This window comes from Oenanthe melanoleuca, chromosome 13 (assembly GCF_029582105.1).
Source record: "Oenanthe melanoleuca isolate GR-GAL-2019-014 chromosome 13, OMel1.0, whole genome shotgun sequence".
NCBI classification, from domain to species: domain Eukaryota; kingdom Metazoa; phylum Chordata; class Aves; order Passeriformes; family Muscicapidae; genus Oenanthe; species Oenanthe melanoleuca.
In genome coordinates, this window is record NC_079347.1 from 2,733,391 (window position 1) to 2,753,993 (window position 20,603).

Consider the following 20,603-nt stretch of genomic DNA (forward strand, 5'->3'; position numbering starts at 1 on the left):
AATTTTTGCATATGACCAGAAATATAGTCAAACACTTTTTATTTACTATATAAACACTTCAGCTTTCAACTGCTGAGTTTAGGCAATCTGAGCTGGCTGAAACAGAAGAAAATCTGCTTCCTTCACGAGAACATCCACAGAGGTAGAAGGATGGCAGTAGGGTTGAACTAGATGATCTTTAAGGGTCCTCCCAACTCAATCCAATCTATGATTCTTTGATTCATTGCATTGGCAGGAAAAACTGACAGCAAGGGGGTAAAAAGAGAAACGCTCCACCTACACAAGAGTCTACTTTGGAAAAAAAAAGCTAGGCTGAATTTCAAAGCCAAAAACTATGTCAGTCCATTACTACTACTGTTATGAAGTTCCAGCTAAAGACGACAGTTCATCAACTTCAGACTTAGCTTATCCAAAACACCAAGTATGAAGATGGCACTAGAACCTTGACTTCCTCTCTTATCCCAGCCATTACAACTGCTACCTCCCAATGACCCACTTCACCTGCTAGCTGGGTCTGTAGAAAACCAACTGTTACTGACAGTGACAGAAAATTCTTCTCATAGCCCATTTTTAACTTGTAATTTCACACAACCTCTGCCTGTTGTCCGTACCACAGGATTTCCAGTAAGTAAGCTGAGTTCTTGCTACCTGGTCTGTAAGACAGTTATTTCCTGACCACTCTAATGTTTCATGCCTAGGTATAGTAGCTATGTAGTACTGACTAAACATTTCTGCATCTGCACATAGACCCAGAAAAAGATATTCACCATTCTCTAGCTTTGCATATACGAATGCTTTCCAATCTCTGTGCTCCCCAAAAGTTACTTGCAATTACAATTCAGGTAGGTCTCATAGATGCTTAACAACCAAAGTATTTTATTCTGGCCAGAACAAAAAGGCCACCTAACAAATACACTTGTGATATTAAAACCAAGTCCTCAGTTAACAGCTGCGAAGTGGACACAACCTGAGAGTGAGAAACATTTAAGTGAGGAAACAATGCCAGGACAAGCTAGATTCCCAAAATTTGCCTTATTTTTACATAGCAGAAATAGCAGGACTCTGTATTCATTTTCATATCTTTATTCATTCAGCAATGGAGAGTGGGAAAGACAGAAGACTAAACATGTAAGACATGAAGATAAACTAAAATAGTTTAAGAGCACAGTTTGAGAAGATAACAAAACAGCATTTTTAAAAAATAATATCCACAGGCATCAGTAGCAAGAAACTGGGGCTTGAGGTGGGAAAAAGGTATGTAAACTCACTAGCATAGAACAAAAATGCCATACCTTCAACTTATAAATCTATTCTAATGACATATGTAGATTTAAATTCAAAGTATCCGAGACATTTATCTGTCAAAATAAACTGGAAGTAAAAAGTGAATAAAAATCCTCCAGAACCTTTCTTACCCACCCACATCAATAACTAAACCTTATCACAGCAACTTTTTCTTTAGAGGTGCCATCATAAACTTGTGATCAGTTGTGCTCGGAGCACCACTTACCAGAGACACCCACATGAGACAGTAGCAAGAAGTGTTCAAAATTTAGTCCTTGCATGGTGCCTTTTTGGTCTCATCAGCAATCTTCAGCAGGTTGATACAGCCTGAACAGACATAGTATAATGAGCTTTTCCAAATACTCTTTAACCTCAACAAAAGGGCTGTCTTTCCATGCTTATGACCCTGATGCCTCAGAAGGGAACTTGGCCAGGAAAGCCACTTCTAGTGGAAATGTCAAAATAAGTGAGAAGAGAAATAAGGATTAGTTGCCACCCTGTGGAACGAGATCACATCTGCATTGATAAAACCTTTTGCATTATACTCCAGATAGAAATGGAAGATAAGCAGTGGCCCCTTTAAAACAGGTTCTTTAAAAAAGAGAATGTTAAAAGATACCCAAGATGAGTCTGGGTATTAAAGCAAGCACAATATGAGACTTAGGTTTTTGTACATTTAAGTCATTATATTGCAGCAAGTGACCAAACTTAATGACTACAAAAAATTAGTGACAGAATTCAAACAACTTCCCCTCTCAGGAAAACTCCATTAATCCAGTCATTTTAACACCACTGTGCTTCGGCACATGGATAAACAGGTGACAGTGTCATGAGGAGGGGTTTTCCAATGTACATTTAATTCCAAACTACCCTCTGGTCATCGAATACACTGAGTAGTATCAGAGACAGGAGACTGCACTAGCTGAACCCATTCAGTTTAGGCTGGCCTCTTCTCTGCCTCCCCTTTTCAGAGGTAATAGCCTTCCTGTGCTACAATGGCTCCATGCATCACTTACTGTATTCTTGTGCTAAACACAGATTGGTCACAACAGCTGGCTTTTACAAAAATTAAACTATTAAATACTGCTTAATTCTATTTAATTCAAAATATTCATTGCCCAAAATAAGCAAGCGATAGCAGCAATGTTATAATTTCCATTCAGTTGCTAGATTTCCCAACAAAACCTAGGAAAAAGGAAAAACTCGGAAAAAAAATCTGTGGTTTGGCTTTGGCTAAACTTATATCCACACACTTCCTATAAAACTGACATTGAGTGCTGACAGTAGAAAGCCTTTATGTTAGCTCTATACTGGCAGAGATAAATACATCAAATACAAGGCTTAGCCAGAAAAGCCCATTCCTACCTCCCTCAATTTCTTGTAACTCTTTAAATCATTACTAAATGTTTCGCAGAATGCAGCACACGCGCTTGGGATGGGGCATGTCAGGGCAATCCACAACTCCTACCTGAAATTTAGCACCTGCCCAAAAGCACTGTGTTGCTTTACCTAACTCTGATCATATGACGGAAAAATAGAAACATATTGAATATATTTTTTTATTCTTGATTTTATTTCTCCTGAAGTCTGACACTGAAGAATGCCCAGGACTATTCTAGGTTCTATTTCTCTTTCCTACAGAAACCTCCTGGTATATCTTGGATCCTCCTTCAGTCTGCAAGTCCCCATCTATGCTTTTGCAAATAAATAATTGGAAAGAATCTCATACTGTTACATTATGTTCTAACATCAGCTTTTCTATTTAAGGATGTCAAAATCCCTTGGACCCATATGATCTTGTATGGTTAACAAATATGAAAAGTCAAGAGCTTTTTGTGAAATGCATGCACATTAATTAGGTTGTTGACTTTAAAAACAGAAACCAAACAACCAAGAAACCAACCAGATCTGTCTGTCTGTTCTTCAGAATGCTCTCTGTTGCCATGGTCACAAATTACCATAGTAACATTAGACAAATCTGTATTTTTAGATTAAAATTGCTTCTCTTTTCACAGAAAATAGATCCAACTGAAAGAAAATACTCATCCTTACCAGGAAATACTACTGAAATTCAGAGTATGAAGTAGAGCAACACATAACAATTAGTTAATTGCAAAACCGGGGGGGGGGGGGGGGGGGGGGTGGGGGGCGGGTTGGAAATCACAAACATTGTCATTTTCAGAGCTGCTTCCTACAGCTAGAAAATGGTTTGAATGTGCAGCAACAACAACAACAAAAAGTGAGGACAATTATTCTGTAATGCTATTGTCTCAGCAAGTCTCACTGGATAGTGGCTCAATTAGAATGCCTAGAATAGCCTTTTCAGTCCGAGGTTAACAGCAGTATTATTTCATACGTCTTCATTAGAGTCCCAGCTTGTATTTCCCTCATCCCCAAGGATCCTCATACCTAGGAAACACTGCTGTTCAACTGCCATAACTGAACTAACTGTTAGGAGGTGTGTCTCTGCTCACTCATGGTCAGTGATTTTGTTACTCTCACACCCTCTGGTGGACAAAAAATAATTCACAACAATCCTTGTGCCATACTACCTTTAGATCAGCACTGTGCTAATGGGAACTTTGACATTAAAATGAGTCAAACCCAAGCATCTCTAATTCGAGATTAATTTGAGAAATAATCTGACAGATGAGCCAGAAATGAGGACTTCATTAAAGCAGCGCTTTCCCAAATAAGGCAGCATCACAAATACAGAAAGTTTATATTCAATACTAGGTTGGACAATCAGGAAAATTTCTCTCCATTTTATAGTCACCAAAATTTTTCGACTTCTTTCTTTTTGGTAGGTTGCTAAGCATTACTTGTGATAATAACTTAGTTCTCTGGTATGTAAAACTTTACATGCTTGCCCATCCAGACTGACTTTCCTCAAAAACCTGCTGCAAAGACCTTGACTGAATTCCCTATCTTTGTAAGTCAGTATAGCAATGCATTTCCATTGCTGCCAGAAATGCTTTAATGTTTTACATAGTCTCAGACAGTTATATATTACAGAAGACTTGAGCTTTTGCTCCTTTAGTGTTCACTTATATTTGCAGTATTCCCATAAATATTACTTCTAACATTATCTGATTAAATGCTGACAGAATGCTCTTGTCCAAAGGTCTGGAGTGAGCACATTTCAGCCAGAATCCACTGCAAGAAAAGGGAAATATGTCAAACTAAGCTATTTGTAATAGATGCTCACATTCCACCTGGGAATCCAGACTTAGGCCTTGTTGTACAAATTACACGTATTAATCTAGGTCATAGGTTTAAATAACAAAAAAGGGCTAAATTGCAGCTCTAATACAGTATATTTCAAGTCTCCACAGTCAGAAAAAAAGGAAGCCAGCTTTTGCTTAATAAAAGTAAACAAAAAAACATTACCAATTCACAGAAGAACAGGAGTTCTACGAAAGAGAGCAAGAAAGCAACAAATAGCTTGCAAGGGGCTTCAGGCCCTAAGATTTTAGGCATATAAATAACGATGACCTAAATTTACCTGCAAAGTTGCAAAAAACCCCTGGAAAACCAACAACAACAACAAAAACCACACAAAAAACTCACAAAATCAAAAAACCCACCAATTTGCCACTGTTTCTTTTCACTTCGTATTATTTTAATTCCTATTATCATCAGAAATAGAGCTCTGGAAATTCTGACACTGAATTTTGGGATTCTACAGGTAACTGTGTATATGAGTGTAGCTAACTCCAGCATATGGTTCACCCAAACACGCTTTGCAGGAGGCAGAGGGCAGAATTTCCCAGGCAAACATATCCTCTGAAGATTCCTGCTAGTGCTTCTCCAGCATAACACATCTACAAAGTTATGAGAGATACTTAATATTCCTCCCTGCAGATCAGTTGCCTGCTGAGGTAAAAGTCAAACTTTGTTGTTCTGAAGGGATGAAAGTTTGAAGAATCTCAGTGTATGTAGCTCAAGCCCAATTTAGAAGGGGGAAAAGGGGAAGGGAGGGAAGGAGACAAGAGACTGACTCCAAGAGAGAAATAAGGCTCAAAAAGAAATCAACAGAATGCACAGTTTAAGTGTTGCTTGAGGCTCAGGAAGTCAGCAGTATTTACTGGACAACTCTGTACTATACACAGCTCATTTTCTACTCTAATTCTATCTGTCTAGCTCACAAGACAGGTTCTTAGCCGCTATGTAGTTATTTTCTCCATTTACTGTGAACACCAACTGTTTTCACAACTTACTCTGCACACCTCTTAAGATCTTTTTTGAGGCCTTTAAGCTTTTTAACAATACATATAAGGAACATGAGATGAGTTATGTTTATAGGGTCTTGCAACAGAGCCAAATTCCAGATGAAAAGTGTCCAGGAAACATTTCTCCTCAGTAACATTAAAGCATATTCCCACACATGCATTTCTGCACACATTATCAGCTCTTAAACATTAAACTCAGTAGATTCCAGACCAGAAATAGCACACAGGAACTGGCAGCAGCTGGCCCTGACTGAATTGTGAGGCTGAACCAGATGGCCCCCAGAGGTCCCTTCCAACTCTGACACCTCTACGGTTCTACAAGCTCATGTAACTTCAGAATACTTTCCTTTTCACATATCCGACTTTTCAAGACAACTCACAAAGCAGCGTCACGAGATGCTTCAGCCAGACAGTGTGTTACAAAATTCCTAGTGGCTAAAGCAAGAAAAGCTTTAGTACAGACCAGTTACACAGACATGTCATCGAGCATCTCGCCAGTAAGCAGAAATGAGACAATACGGTTTCTCCATCAGAACACAACTTTTTTCCCTAGATTTCTCTCTTAGGGAACAATCCACACTTTCCAGCATTATATGCAATTTTGGAAGACAGAAAAGAAAAATCAGCTCAATTCAACAGCTGCTTTCAAGCATACAATGACATTTCACAGTTAACCTGTGAGCCTCCTTAATACAATGCTATGTGTAGATCAGAGAACCAGCAAAGCTCTCCATAGATACCTTACTTTTCTCCTAAGGCACTAAATTTCCTGCTGATTAAGATGACACAGAACAAATAACCATTTCTGGAAAGTTGTGGTTCTCTAGAGATCTTGCTTTCCAAGGAAGTATGTTGTGAGGGAGTTGTATTTCCAAGAGGGATGTATAAAAGAAAGCCCAGCACTGCAAAAGCACAATGAAAGGAAATCAATTCACTAAAATGAGGGGAGGTGAAACTTCCCCAGGACAAGCTTTGCAATTTTAAGGACACCAGTACCCCTCTCTATATATATGCTCTACTTATCAAGGAAATTATTCTAGTCTAAAAGAAACCAGTCCCAGACATGTAAAGCTGGAGAATCACAAACTCAAAATTTAAAAAGTAAGTAATAAAGATGTTTAGGTAAAGTGTAAAGGTTTAAAACCTGACAGTTGTCTCCCCTATATTTTCATATTTCTTACCCACCATGGAGGATTACTGCCAAACAAGAAAATATTTTTCCCCTTTTATGCAACAAATCATTAAGTTTCTCAGACAGGAAACCACATTTCACTATTTTCTTTTCCAACAGCAGAACACGGACTTATACTACTACAAAGCATGAAAGTAAAACATTTCTTTTCAAAAGGCAGTCATGGCTTCAACTTTGCATCTCGCAGTACAGGTATTTTAGGATAACCTTTAGGCACACGAAGTTTGAAACACACATACCACCCTCTTTAGCCCCCAGCTTCAAGTATCATTTTCTCTTACTGCACTCCTCTCTGTGGCCAGGCATATTAAGAAAAGGCTCTACACGTTTACCGAACACAACAGGTTCTAATGCTAGGTGAAGATTTAACCATTCGCTTAAGTGCACAACGAAGCCCACAGACAATACTGAAAAGAAACTACATTCCAGCATTTCCTGCTGAAAACACCAAACAGCAGCTGATAAAAGCATTTTATCAAAACAGCACAGTCAGCGTTCTCATTAACAAGAGAATGTCTATGCAAGACAGTGCCATCCAATGCAGAACTGTATCTAGAAACACACTAAGAGGTCACATGGGTGGTGGTAGATCTGCAGTGGCTTTGAGTGAGCAAAGCACAATCTAGCAGTCATATTTGTACTAGAAAAAGAAAACAGTATCCATGCTAAGACATTGCTCTTGCTCTGGCTAAGTTCTGCTGCTTGACATCATCAGCTTCATATTGCACACTGGATAGTCTCTGACTCTACTGTAGACTCACTCTTGCAACCAAATGCCAGTTCCCCTGTATAAACGAAGTCAGAGTAAAACTGACCCATATTTCCCACAAGCTAATGACATCAAGCATCAATGCTAAGTAAAATCTACTTAGCACAGGATTCAGCTCAGGAAGACAAAGATAAATCCAAATACCAGAACAGAATCTTCAGAAATTCCTCCTGTCCTTCAAAGCAGAAAAGCCTCTACAAATAAATGGATTCTAGAGAAGATTCTGGGAAGTCACTCTGTGGAAACCTAGAATCGTAGACTATCACAGTGCACGCACAAGGACCTTTCCTACAATATTGGGCAAGAAGATCAGCACAAGGGGAGACCTGGCTTCTAAATCAAGCCCCTCACAATGATTTACATAAATAATTTGCTATGCAAAATTTTAATTAAAAAAAAAATCAAGTAACATGGTCATAGACATACTTGGTATATAAAGAACAATAGTTCTCTCTTGATCAGTACAGGAACATCTAGGGCAGCAACTCCTCACAACTGGATCTTCCACATAACCATGAAAGATTTTTATCTGTTGTCTGAAGAGAGGAATTTTCTTTGGAAATAGAAAGTATTCCTGCTTCAGGACATGCATTCATGTGTAGTAAGACATGAAGTTTGCCAATAAACTAACAAAGAACAAAATAATCGGGGTTTTTTTGTGACATTCAGAACCAAATCAAGATTTTTCTACTGACTCCCGGATAAAGTCTTGTGGATAATTTAGGACAAATATTTCTGATGAGATCCAAGTTTCTAACATGAATTGTAAAGTTTAAATTTTTTAAAGCTACAAAAAATAGTAAACCCAACTTAATGGGCTTCCTGAAATAACTGGTCAATTCAACAGCAAATAATTTGCCACCAAGACAATGGGAAACAAGAAAAAAATTCAGTCCTAGTCTTCAACTTCATCAATTTTTGAAAGGCTGTTCTCTACAATATTGGGCCCTGTGAAGAATTCACTCTAATTTCAGTAACGTGACAGCAAAAGTATGGGACACAAACACCTGCATGTAGGAGCCAGGATCTTTTGATAACTAATTTTAGTGAAAATTTTAAAACCACCAAGTATTCACTCAGACACTCGTGTCTATAATGGTGCACCTTCATTGTAGATCTTGATAACAAGAACCCTGCTCATAAATCTCCTAAGTTTTCACTGACTCAGCTGGCATGTGCACAGGGTATTTCCCCTTAACAACCTTCAAGAGATTGGCATGATGGTATGACTTGACATGATGCAAATTTTTTCTGCAGCACTGCAATTTCACTTCCACAATATTCTACATTCCTTGTAGTTTTCTGTCCCAAGTGTTAAGTATTGCTCAAGTCTCAGGACACTGATAAATACAGCACATGTCAGACAGAAAATCTGTGCAAGGGCTGCACCAGGATAAAGCAAGAGGACTGGTTAATCACAGCATTGCACTTTAGTCCCTGCTTTTTATCCGCCATAAATGAAATCCTGAAGTTAGCGGAAGTCAACTATCAATAAATCAACTGTTTCAGTTCTCATGTCCTAAGGATTGACTGTCCTAAAGCTGAGAGGTGATGGCTTCTGAAATTCTCAAGTATGCCTGCAGACTATTTTGAGACAGATTTTCCCCAGATATCTGCTAGAATAAAAGAATTTGTCTGAAGTAACATGACTTCATGACACGGGTAACATGACATGAGTTCAATCACTAAATGGCAAAGCGAGGAACCTTGTCTTGGAACTGCATGGGACCTGCTGCATGGGACTCACCTCATCCTGATGCTCTCATAGGAGTCAAAGTGGGCATTAGAACCTGAAATAAAATTCAAGCAGTTTCAAAAATAGCCAAAATCTTAGAGATGTCAAACTTTCCTTCTCAACAGTAACTCTTGCCTACTCCATCATATAATGTGCACATAATAGCACATCTTCTTTATTAGTTTTTCCAGTTATCTCCCTTCACCTTCCAGAACAAATAAAATAAAAAACAATCTCTTCATGTTCCAGTATGAGTAATGGGAGTCTAGCATATACCTCCCATAAGCCAGTCCTTTATGTCCAAAAGCACCCAGCACACATCACTTCAGTCACCTTCTCAAAGGCGATGGACATACCAGGTATGGCCCATTCTTAAGGAATAAAATTCATCGCGGGCACTTCTTAACAACACACAGCTGCGGGAGAACACCCAGAGCAAGATAAGACATTTTAGAGCCACCCGCCCTGTGGAACTCCTGTATCTAGTATTTTTCCAGCTTCTGTGCAATGGATGTCTCTAACCCTAGTCAGTTTTTCCACCAAAGATTCTCAACTAGAGTTATACAGCGGGAATTCCAAAGCAACTGGCTATGTACACATATCAGCATTCCCTCCAATGGAGAGATGAAAAGGAGAAAATTCCTGAGGATTTGTATCCTCTACTCTGCTTTCTGAATCCCAGCTTCCCCCTTGCCTTGGAATGAGCTCTGTAAAGCAGTATCGGTTATTTACAAGAATCTCAGCTCCCTTTCCTTAGGGAGTCTCCCCATAAAAGCCAAAGGCAAATCCCAGAACAGAGACAGGTGCTGGGGGAGCGGGTTGCCTTAGGATGACTCGCCAGAAGCAAGAGAACCAGCAGCTTTCTTCTTAGGGCGGGCTTTTACACTTCTCACTGGAAGCTGAGGAGAAATAAAAAGAGGCATCTTAGGCTAGTTTATTTTACCATCTAAATGTCTAACAGAAAGATGCAAGAATGCAGAGTGAAAATAGGACAAAACAACTACAACATAACCCTATTAATATCAATGTAATAATGTCATTATTACGTTGTCTCAAAAGCCTATTTAACTATTCTTTTTTTTCATTAAAAAAATCACTCAACATATCCATCAAACTGCAAGCAGGAGAAGACATTCTAAAACAGGATATGTACACCAGTAAAATCAAAGTCAGCTGTCCAAATAAAAGGTTAAACACAAATATTTCTAACTGGTAACATTCACATAACATTTCACTGCTCTAACTTTTCTGCTTCTTAACTTCTATCACCAGTGCAGTTCTCTGAAAGCTGTGGAAACATCCTGAACTAATCTGCACACTTTACTTCTGTGCCTTTCATTCTAGATACTGGCAAGAAGGACACATTTATTAATCTGTGATGCATTCAGCCCTGGCTGGCAACCTCAGTGATCTCAGTCAAAGATCTTGTACAAGTCCTAAAGCTGACCCAAAGATCCAACAATCTGAGCATAAAAACCAAAATGCCCGCAAAGGGCTTTATTGGTATTTCTGTATTCACAATAAACAGCATAGAAGAGTTATTTATGTCTTTTCACAATTTCACTTTGGAAAGTCCTCACTAGGGAGCTTTGACTCAAATTTTGAGCTTCTTATTTCCCTGCTGCTGCCTAATACAGTAGATAAGACAGAAGAGGGACCAATTCAGATATAAGCCATATAAATTTCCAAGTTAAATTAAAACACATCTTTGGACACAGATGTCCATCCTTGGAGAAAATCAAAAGCTACCTGGACCTTGTCCTGGGAACTGGCTCTACATGAGCACTGGGTTTGAACTAGATGAATTCAGAAATCCCCTCCAACCTCAATTATTCTGTGATTCAATTACAAGAGGCACTTAAGCACATGCAAAGGTTTCCCCTACACTGTAAAATCACCTTAGCAGTACAACTTAAAATCATGCTCTAAGCAATTACTTTCCTTCAAGCAAATAAATATTTAGCCTAAATAGCTCAACAATGTGAGTCGGTTATATAGCATTATTTATCTTAGATAAAAATAATAGCAAAAGTCCAAGTTGAATCAAGCAAATAGAACCCAAAAATAGAACTCCTAAAAAGGGAGGAGCGTTCTATCATGTAGAAATCAAACTCTAAGAAACACTCAAATAAGAGTCAAGATCTGGAAAGCTATACTTCAAAGAGCATTTTCTATAAAACACATCTGAAAACACCTGCAAAAAAGACTGCTAAGCTTAAATGATTCTTGGACACAACTGCATTTACTTTCCTTATGGAAAATATGGTTTATTTTAATAATAAGAAATCAGGCATCTCACATCCCATCTGAATGGCTGTAAATACCTTGAATCATCACGTGAACATAAGAAGACAATTGAACAATCAAGAAAAAACTCCAGGAATGGGGTAGGTGGGGAGTGATGTAATTCCCCGTACCTAATGTGTAAAAGTCAAGGGAAGCCTAAAAGGGTACACAACTGCTGTGTTTACATGGAGAGAAGTGGCTGTCCCAGGTATAAATGTCACTATTATATATTCAGACTGTAGCAGAGAAAATATTGTCAACAAAACATGCTAAAAATACCTAATGCTCCACCCTTCAACACAAAGCCCAAATGAAAGAAATCTGGGTTCTGGCTTATGACAGAGGCTTACAGGCATGATAAAAATGCAAAAGGTAGAGGAAGTATAGCAAGAAGATGACAAGTTCTCTGATGTAGGACTCAATTACCAAAGCCAGTTGAACAAATTTTATATATTCAGCTTCTAAATGCTGAGACTATAAAGCTAGAGCCTTCTAACCAAGCTCACAAATCAATGTCAGTGCTGGAAATTATCTATACACCAACTCACTTCAGCTTTCATCACCTTTTTAGGAGTTTTGAGACTCTGGGTACGTTTAGGAAGTTTGTCTCCTGCATCTTCATCTGATGGGTCTGTTCTAGTATCTGATGGGGTTCCATTAGACCGATGTGCCACAGAGCTCTCCTCTCCAGAGGAATAACAGGAAGCTAAGGAACAAGAGCAAAAGTTTTAGCAAATACTTTATAAGAATCTCATAAGGCTCATAATGGCTCATAAGGCCATTTTAATGGTCTTAAAATGGTCAAGGAACACATGACAGAGAGATGTCAACCATCCTGAATAATGATAACGGGATAAGTACAGGAATGTATATTAAATGAGAAGGCTCTAGGGAAGACAATACAACTTCTCTCAGATAATTTCCAATCTTGTACTCCTTTCTGAGACCCAAGGCTCAGGGAAACTTTCCTGGCTCACTATCCAAGGTCTCACACAATGGCCCAGCAGGTGTGCTCTGTACCTGAGTCTTCAATAGTTTCCAGCAGACTCGCACCAGAGGGGTGCAGCTGTGGATCACAGCTTCGCATATGCACAGTATCTTCATCTCGGATCAGAGTGAGATCCTGCATGCTGAAACTTCGAAGCTTCTCAGACAAAACTCCCTGACCCTAAGAGGACATAAAATTAGGGTGAAAGGCACGTCACCAAGATCATCTGACATGGAATCCTTCATTCAGAAGAGGAGCAAAGGTGCTCTATTCCCTCCCCACTAGGGTACTCTGAAAAAAACAGAAAAGGGAAAATGCACGCTCTCAAGAACAACAACTAAGATGTTAAAGCAAAATCTACTCCACTCCCCCTCTACTTTTTTTTTTTAAGTCAAAGGATGGAATTAACTGCAGGGCAAAGTGGAAGGAAGGAAAAGAAGGTTGGTGCCAAACAAATACTAGTATCCCTAACAGACCCACAGCACCTAACTGCTAGTACACAAAAATAAACTGCTGGAGAATTCCTGAATGTTACAGAAGGCACTGCATTACCTTTGCAGCTGCAGTAACTGCTGCACTGGCAGCAAGGTTTAGCCCTCTCTTGCCAACTCGCATCATGGTTTCGTAGCTCTTATCACAAGCCTGAGTAATGTATTCATCAATTTCCTAGGAATGCAACATGGAACATGGCATTTAGCTGCTCGTTACAAACATGATCAACGTTTCCCCAACACCACCCTTAGAAACACAAAGCTCATCTGGACATTTTTTTTTTCAGGCTACTAGCATCAGATGTCACTGATCACTTAACTCGAGTTTCTCTGCTAATTAGAGAAAAGCATGTAAATGCAACTTTAAATTACAGTATGCTATTTCCAAATTATAACAACTGAAGCAAGCAGTTGCTTATATCAACAATGCAAAAAACCAGACTGGCTACAGAACATGCTGCTTCTATTGTGATTCAAAAGCCTTTACTGACAGTGACTGCAGGGGACCATGACACTGGGTTAGCCAAACATGCTTTCTAAGCATTAGGCAAACTATTGGCTAAACTGCAATCTTCAGTAAGCTGCAGTATGACATCATTGTCAGACACAGAATCATTTTACATTCACTAAGGCAAGCACAAGCAAGATTCACTGATTCCAGTTTTTATTGTGACATAACTGAACTAGAAGTCAGTCAGTTCCCAGACAGGTCAGTATCTTCCAACAACAAGCAGGTACCTTCTCCTTGTTGGAGAGCGCTGGGTGCACAAACTTCCTGTAGAGGACACTGGAGCCCTTGGTGTAAGGGGAGAGCAGCCAAATCACAAATGCGATTTTCAGCTCGAAATAAAAGGGAAACCTGAGAGAAAGAGGAAAGAAAAAAAAAAAGAAAAAAAAAGAAGAAGAGAGAAAGATGGAGAACTGGAATCAAGATCAGCACAGAGACAGATGGAGATAACTAGTACAGAGCAGCACAGGCAGAAAGAGTGTAGGCAAGGTAAAGGCTCAGACACAAGAGAATCAATTATTCAGGTCAGAAAAGCAGAACCCTTTTCAGAATCCTAGGACATACCTTCTTCGAGCATCATTTAGTCTTTCATCCATAGCCATGAAAACTCCATAAACAGGGCATCTCTCAGCCCTGCAAACACACCAAATTACAGTCTGATAGCTACTCTCATCATTCTGACGTTTCTTCAGAGAGCATCCAGTGGATGTTAATATTACATTAGCTTCCCTTCTCAATTTCCAAAATTTTTAATTATATATCTTAATAATGTCACAGTCCTACTAAAGCTGATGGCTGCTTCTGAAACTTCCAACACATACTCCTCATATAAGAAACAAAAGCAGGGCCAGAGTAAATGAGAGAGCAGGCTGAATGCAAGCCTGTCATCTCTAACCCTTACTCAATAAAATCTGGGAAGATATAATAGCAGATTGAAACAACTGAATGCAAATTCTCTACTGACTCAGTAGGAATAAACTTCTGTTTTCAGAAGTCTTTTATGTGAATAAGCTAAAGTTCTTATACTTTTTCAATCTTTATCTCCTTTTCAGATTTCATGCAGGTAGAAACAAAGCTCCTGAGCACTTTTGTAAGGCATGTGTAGTACTTCACCATTCTTTAGAAGATGAAACTCTTGACTAACATTGTTTCAGAGGTGTACACAATGAGACAAGTGAAGATACCCTGTTTCAAAGGTTCATTTGAAGCCCTGTAACAATGAATTGTCATTTTTGGAGGCCTCCATATTGGCAAGCATGACGCAGAGCACTGAAAAGAGTAAGAATCTGCCTCCTTCTATTGCAGTCTGTCCCACTCTCCCTAGTGGAAGAGAAGTTCATCATGCAAACCACTCACAGCACGGACACGCATGTGATCTGCTCATCCACATAAAAGACAGTGAAAGCAAAATAGGTGCCTTCCTTCTAGCATTTTTGTAAGGTGTCTTTTAAACTATCATTTTTCAAACTGTACCACTTCACATTAACAACTTCTCAAACATATTTCAAGTTATGAACGAATGAAGATCCTTTTATAGATACTGTGCATTTACCCTAACTTTGCAAGCAAAGGAGTTGAAACAGCCACAATGGCAGCTACTACCCACAGTATCTAGAAATCTGCTGACTCTTACAGGGATTGAAAACTCCTAAAGGAGACAAGGTTTATTCTTAACATCCTAACTCTTCTCCTCTCTGCTTAAAAAAAGGCAAAAAAAACCCAAAACAAAGACATAGCAATAACAAAACTAAAAAAAAAAAAAGACCAAAAACGCAACGAGCCACCAAGGAACTCACCAAGAAAGAACAATGTCTGTGAGTGTTTCTGCAGTGGTGAAAAAGGCAAACACAATCCAGTACATCATCCACTTCACCTGCAAAAGAGCAGTCACTCAATGGACATACATCAGAACCCAGAAAAAAGTGAAATGTCTTCTCAGTATAAATGACCCATCTCCACACATTAAGACAGATTCAAAAAGAAGGCATATATAATCTGTAATGGAGAGGGATTCATACTGAATGATACAATTTTAGTCTGAGAAAGCATGTAGGATTACTGTGCTCTAAATAGATAAACACATACAGATACATTGATGAATGCATGCCCTGGAGCAACATTATGGTGCAACAGTGTTAAGATCCCAAATGACCTATCCAAAAAGATTTATTAGTTCACTTTAAGAAGTTACACTCCTCCATTTATGAATACAAAAATAAAACATATATATATACACACACATGTGTATATACATACACGTGTCAAAGTTTAACTTTCAGCTGCAGCCCTGTATTTTTGTGATGTAACATTTTTCCTTAGGAAAAAAGAAAAACAAAATACCAAGAAAGATATTATTTCCTCTAACTCGTTAATTAGCATTCTTTGCCTTAATCATTACTCCCAGAAATCACACAAGCAATTTTTTTTTTTAATAAAAGCTCACTGAGAGAGGTAAAAAAGCAAAGAACATGCCACATCAGCTTAATCCTCTTGTTTAAGGTTTAGAGTATATGTATGTACTATCACGACACATTTGGACGCCTATCATCTCTCCCTCTACTTTCTCACACCCTTATTTGGGGCAGTAATTCTTTCAAAGCACAAAATAACTCCTCCCTAACAAACAGAGATGCACACCCTGCTGTTTTTGTAACTGGTTTCTCAGCTACAAGCCAATTACTCCTCAAGAGGAGTCGGCTGAATTCTAAGGAAAATTGCTAGTTTTCTATCCTGTTGAGAACTATAAAAGAGCAAAAATAGCAGATAAATGAAGAGGACACCTTAACTAAAAGCAATTTAACACTCCTAGTGTCATCAAAAATGGGAAAAAAAGAACTAAACTGAATCAGGGAAATGTCACATATTAAATCCACACGTTAATCCATGTATTAAACTTACATGAACAATTATGTTCATATAATAATGACGTGTTGACAATCCTTGTTACAGCAAATAATACAAAAGCAGGTATTTCCCCAAACTTGCATGTGTTGAAAAATCTGGTGATTTGTTCTTGAAAGACCCTCCAAGTGTTTCTCATAAAAGACAATTCATCTGCTTCCAGCTGCTCTGACACAGTGAATGGTTTAGAAGATAGTGGTTAGTAATCCAAATTATTTCCACTTTACTGTAAACTTTCTTTTTCAGAACAGAAAATAGCAAAGCTTGTATTGTATGGCTCTCTGCCTTTTTGTTTACTTGTACCATCTGTTTGGACAAGAGCAGGTGCTGTTCTGCTGATCTAAAGCAACTTTTCAAAATGAATGAGATTAAGTCCTCGGTGCAGCAATATGAATCAGCTCTTGTACGAAGAAGTGTGTGAATAATAATAAATCTAAGTTTTCAAAAAGGGATCTAAAAGGGTGAGAGATTTCAGAAAACCTATACACCTATCCACAGTAAATCTTCAGCACTAGGCAGTAATAGTAATAAAAGCAATTAGCAAATACCTACATATATGTAACAAAATGAAGGGTTTTTTTCAGAAAAAAAAAAAAAATTCACAAGTGTAGATGAACACTTAGGTTTCCATAAGCCTGTGCTAGCTATAGTGCTTTCCTTATAGGGCAAGGGTATATGAAGTTTCTAAATTGTTTCTAACAGGTCTGTATAAACACTTAAAGAAACAAAATCATCAAGGATAAAAATGAAGGGACTATTGAGGATTAACAGTTGGTTAAAAAAAAGGAAACAAAGGATAAAAGGAAATGGCCACTTTTCACAATGAGGAAAGTTACCAGTGGAATCCCACAGGAATCAGTGTTGAGATCTGTGCTGCTCATCTTCATGAAACATCTGGAAAAGGTTGTGAACAGTAAGATGACAAACTGTGCAGAAGATACTCTTCTATCCAAGAGATCAGGTAGGCGTTGGTTAAAGAATTCAAAAAAGGATCCTAATTGATCTCCGGCTGACATTTTATCTCTAAATAGGATTAAATACAAAGCAATGAACTTACAGTGTCTGCTTTTTCTTAGTGAAAACCATTGTATTTACATATATTAGCAGATGTCATTCAAAAGGGTCATTGTAGGCAGCCTGAGTGTAAGCCTAGTGCTTAATTTCAGTCTGCTAACAGACTCAGGAGTATGAACTGAGAACAGAAAACATTGTTTTATTACTGTTCAAATAAACTTCATGTTCACATCTTTGATACTGGATGCTGGTCTCCTTGCCTGTCTCCTCCTGTCACCCTTCACCCTATGCTCTAAAGCCACAGAAAAACAAGAAGTGTAGCTCCTAAACAAACTAGAAGAATCCAACTTCTAGTTCTAGAAGTCCCTGCAGATGACCAGAAACTAAAAGAGCAGAAAGCAGATGGGAAGAAATCCTATTTTTTTTCTTATGACAGATTACAAACACCTTCCAAAACTGAGGGTTGAATGAGGCTGCATTTTTTTTTTCAGTCCACCAAAAAGAGGTCATTTGCTGCTCACCCTGATGATGAACAGCTTCAGGCACACATATAGTCTCCCCAGCTTGCACCAAGAATCTAAACAAACTCAGCAAATGCAAAAGCACAATTGAAATGTAGACTTGACCAACGCTGAAGACAACATGTGAAAAGAAAGAAATTGTTTTTAGGACAATCTGAGCTACTAGAAGCAGTTTGCCGCAACTGCTCAAGGATTTATCCTGAGTTTTTATCATGGTGGTAGAGAGGAGTAAATTTAAACTGTCTTCTGGTGTTACTGATGGACTGTTTGTGGTAGCTTGATCTGCATCAACTCAAGTTTCAATACAGCACTTTAGCACAGATACACCTGTAAGAATTTTCTCCACCACCAAACCGTAACCAAGGTCGGTTCTTAAGCATGATGAACAAGCAGTAGTACATAAAACAGCTGGATTTGAAAATTGGCAGCACTGCATTCAAGTTTTCTGCTGAGTTTTCACATGAAGAACAGTTTGAACAGATATTGCCCCTTCTGCTATCTTTTCCCCCAACCTTTCCACTTGTGTTGAGAAGGAAGAAGTGCTTCAAACGTAACTGAATTAGGCAGATGGCAGTCAAACATCTAACTGATTATTTCTGATGCAGTCCTCTCAAGGAAGAATCATTAATATTTAAGTTTTAGCAGTTCAAATACATTTGCTTGAACCACTCCAGCATTTTCACTGAAACTAAAAACAAGATGATATTTTCTGCTGCAGCAATCCAGACTATCTACTTCAGGAAACCTATACCACTGAATCACTAAACAAAACCTAATAATTAATGGCATACTTTTCCACATCATAGGTCTTGTCTCAACTGATCCACTTAAAACATCCCTTTTATAAGAAGGCAACATTACAAAAAAATCTGGTATTTTAAATATGGTAATTGCAGCAATGTTGTAGACAGACACAGGGAAACGGCTCCAGAAGGGAAAGAAAATGAAGTTTTGACCAACATAAAACGCTGATCACAAGCAAAATTGACAGGAAGCCACAAACCAAGCAGGATTATTCAACCCTTTGGAAGAAAACAAAAGTAGTACTGAAAAAGCAGTAAAGGACACAAAGTAAGGATAAAGTTACAAGAAAGAACTTGTCCTGGACTTTCATATGCTTCCAGGTTGCGTGCTTCCCCCCTTTCCCTTCCTCACTCAGCATCTCCTGAGAAAATACAGCCCACGTCTACGGGTTGAAACCTTTCATTTCAGTAAGCGCCCATCCTTGGCAGCTTTTCCAGAGACGGCTGGAGCTGCTGCTCGGGCGGCCCGGCTGAGCCGAGCCCCCGTGGACCGGGTACCATCGTCCCCCGACAGGCCGGGGGCTGCGAGGCGGCCGCGAAGGACGAGGCGGCCGCTGCGCCGGCATCGCGAGCCCGTACTCACATATTCCTTTACGTTTTTCGTCTTCACGGCCTTGTAGGAGGAGTACGCGGGTAGAGGGTGCCGAAGATCAGCCTACGAAAAGAACAGGACCCCTCAGCGCCTCGCGGCGCCCCGCACCGCGCGATACCGCTCTCCGGGCGGGGCTCGGCCGCGCTCACCGCGGCACCGCCCGTGGGCCGCAGCGGCCCGCGCGGACGCGCCCGGCTGCAGCTACAGCCACCCGCGAGGGCGCCCGCCTCCCCAGCCGCCCCTTCCCGGGGTGCGGGGTCCCGCGGGCCAGCGCCAGGGCCAGGGCCAGGGCCAGAGCCAGAGCCAGTGCCAGTGCTAGCGCCGGCGCGAGGGCCAGAGCCAGGACCAGGCGCCAGGGCCAGCGCCAGAGCCAGGGCCAGGGCCAGGGCCAGGGCCAGGGCCAGAGCCCCGCGCAGGGAGCACCGGGGAAGGGCCCGCGCACTTGCCCGCGCCCCGGCCGCACACACTCACACCACGAGGCGGGAGATGATCCAGGACACCATGGTGGCAGCGGGCGCGGCTCGGGCTGAGCTGCGGCGGGAGGCGGCTCTGAGGGGCAGGCTCCTGCAGCAAGCGCAGCCCCGCCCCGTGCGCTCGCATGGGAGGAGCCGACGCGGCGGAGGGAGAGGCCGCAGGGCCCCGCGCATCCCGGCCCGCTGCGGAGGCCCGCGAGTCGCGCTGCCTGGCCTCGCTGAGGGAAGGCCCCGCTGAAGGAAGGCTCCGCGTTCGCTAGCATCAGGTAGGGAGGTGCGGCGGGAAACCGGGGCACGGAGCCCCGCCAGCGGAACGTCAGCAGCGAGGTAGAAAAGCGTCGTTGCTGGAACGATGGCAGAGAAGCAACATGCGCAACGTGAGGAAAATTACAGGAGAATGCTGAATTGAGATCACGGGCACTTGGGAATACGACGTTACAGAGACCACAGAAGCCATCTTCCCGCTAGCTGCCTCCTCCAGGGAAATCAGCTATTACGTGCTGCAAACAGGGTAGCTAAGTCTAAAAGCGTTTCAGAGTTCCACGGCTCCAAGTTTCACCCCAAAGCGGATACCAAACAAAACTCAACTAACCATACTGACGTTTGCGTTACCAAACCAGAAGAATAATGGCTGTTACCTGTAGTTTCCAGGTAATTTCAGTGTTGCCAGATACTCTTCCTCGAAAGTTGAGAGGTCAAGGATTACTTTGTTAACTACAAAAACAAGGCTGAACAGTGTACTTGTGTGTCTGGGAATATCCGTAGTGCAGGATGGGAAATGTGTATGCTTAAGCATATTGGAGTACAGGAAAAG

The 20,603-nt window shown here is 40.4% G+C and overlaps 1 protein-coding gene across 1 annotated transcript; it reads right to left on the reverse strand.

The window, feature by feature from the left end:
• Nucleotides 1-22: 22 nt before the first annotated feature.
• On the reverse strand, nt 23-19,891 carry REEP2 (receptor accessory protein 2). Its single transcript, XM_056502014.1, is given in 9 exon segments — nt 23-10,111; nt 12,062-12,204; nt 12,519-12,666; nt 13,039-13,152; nt 13,716-13,836; nt 15,282-15,358; nt 19,308-19,354; nt 19,357-19,379; nt 19,788-19,891. Coding segments are annotated over 9 exon segments (780 nt in total). The 5' UTR covers nt 19,820-19,891; the 3' UTR covers nt 23-10,036.
• Between the last annotated feature and the right edge of the window lie 712 nt (nt 19,892-20,603).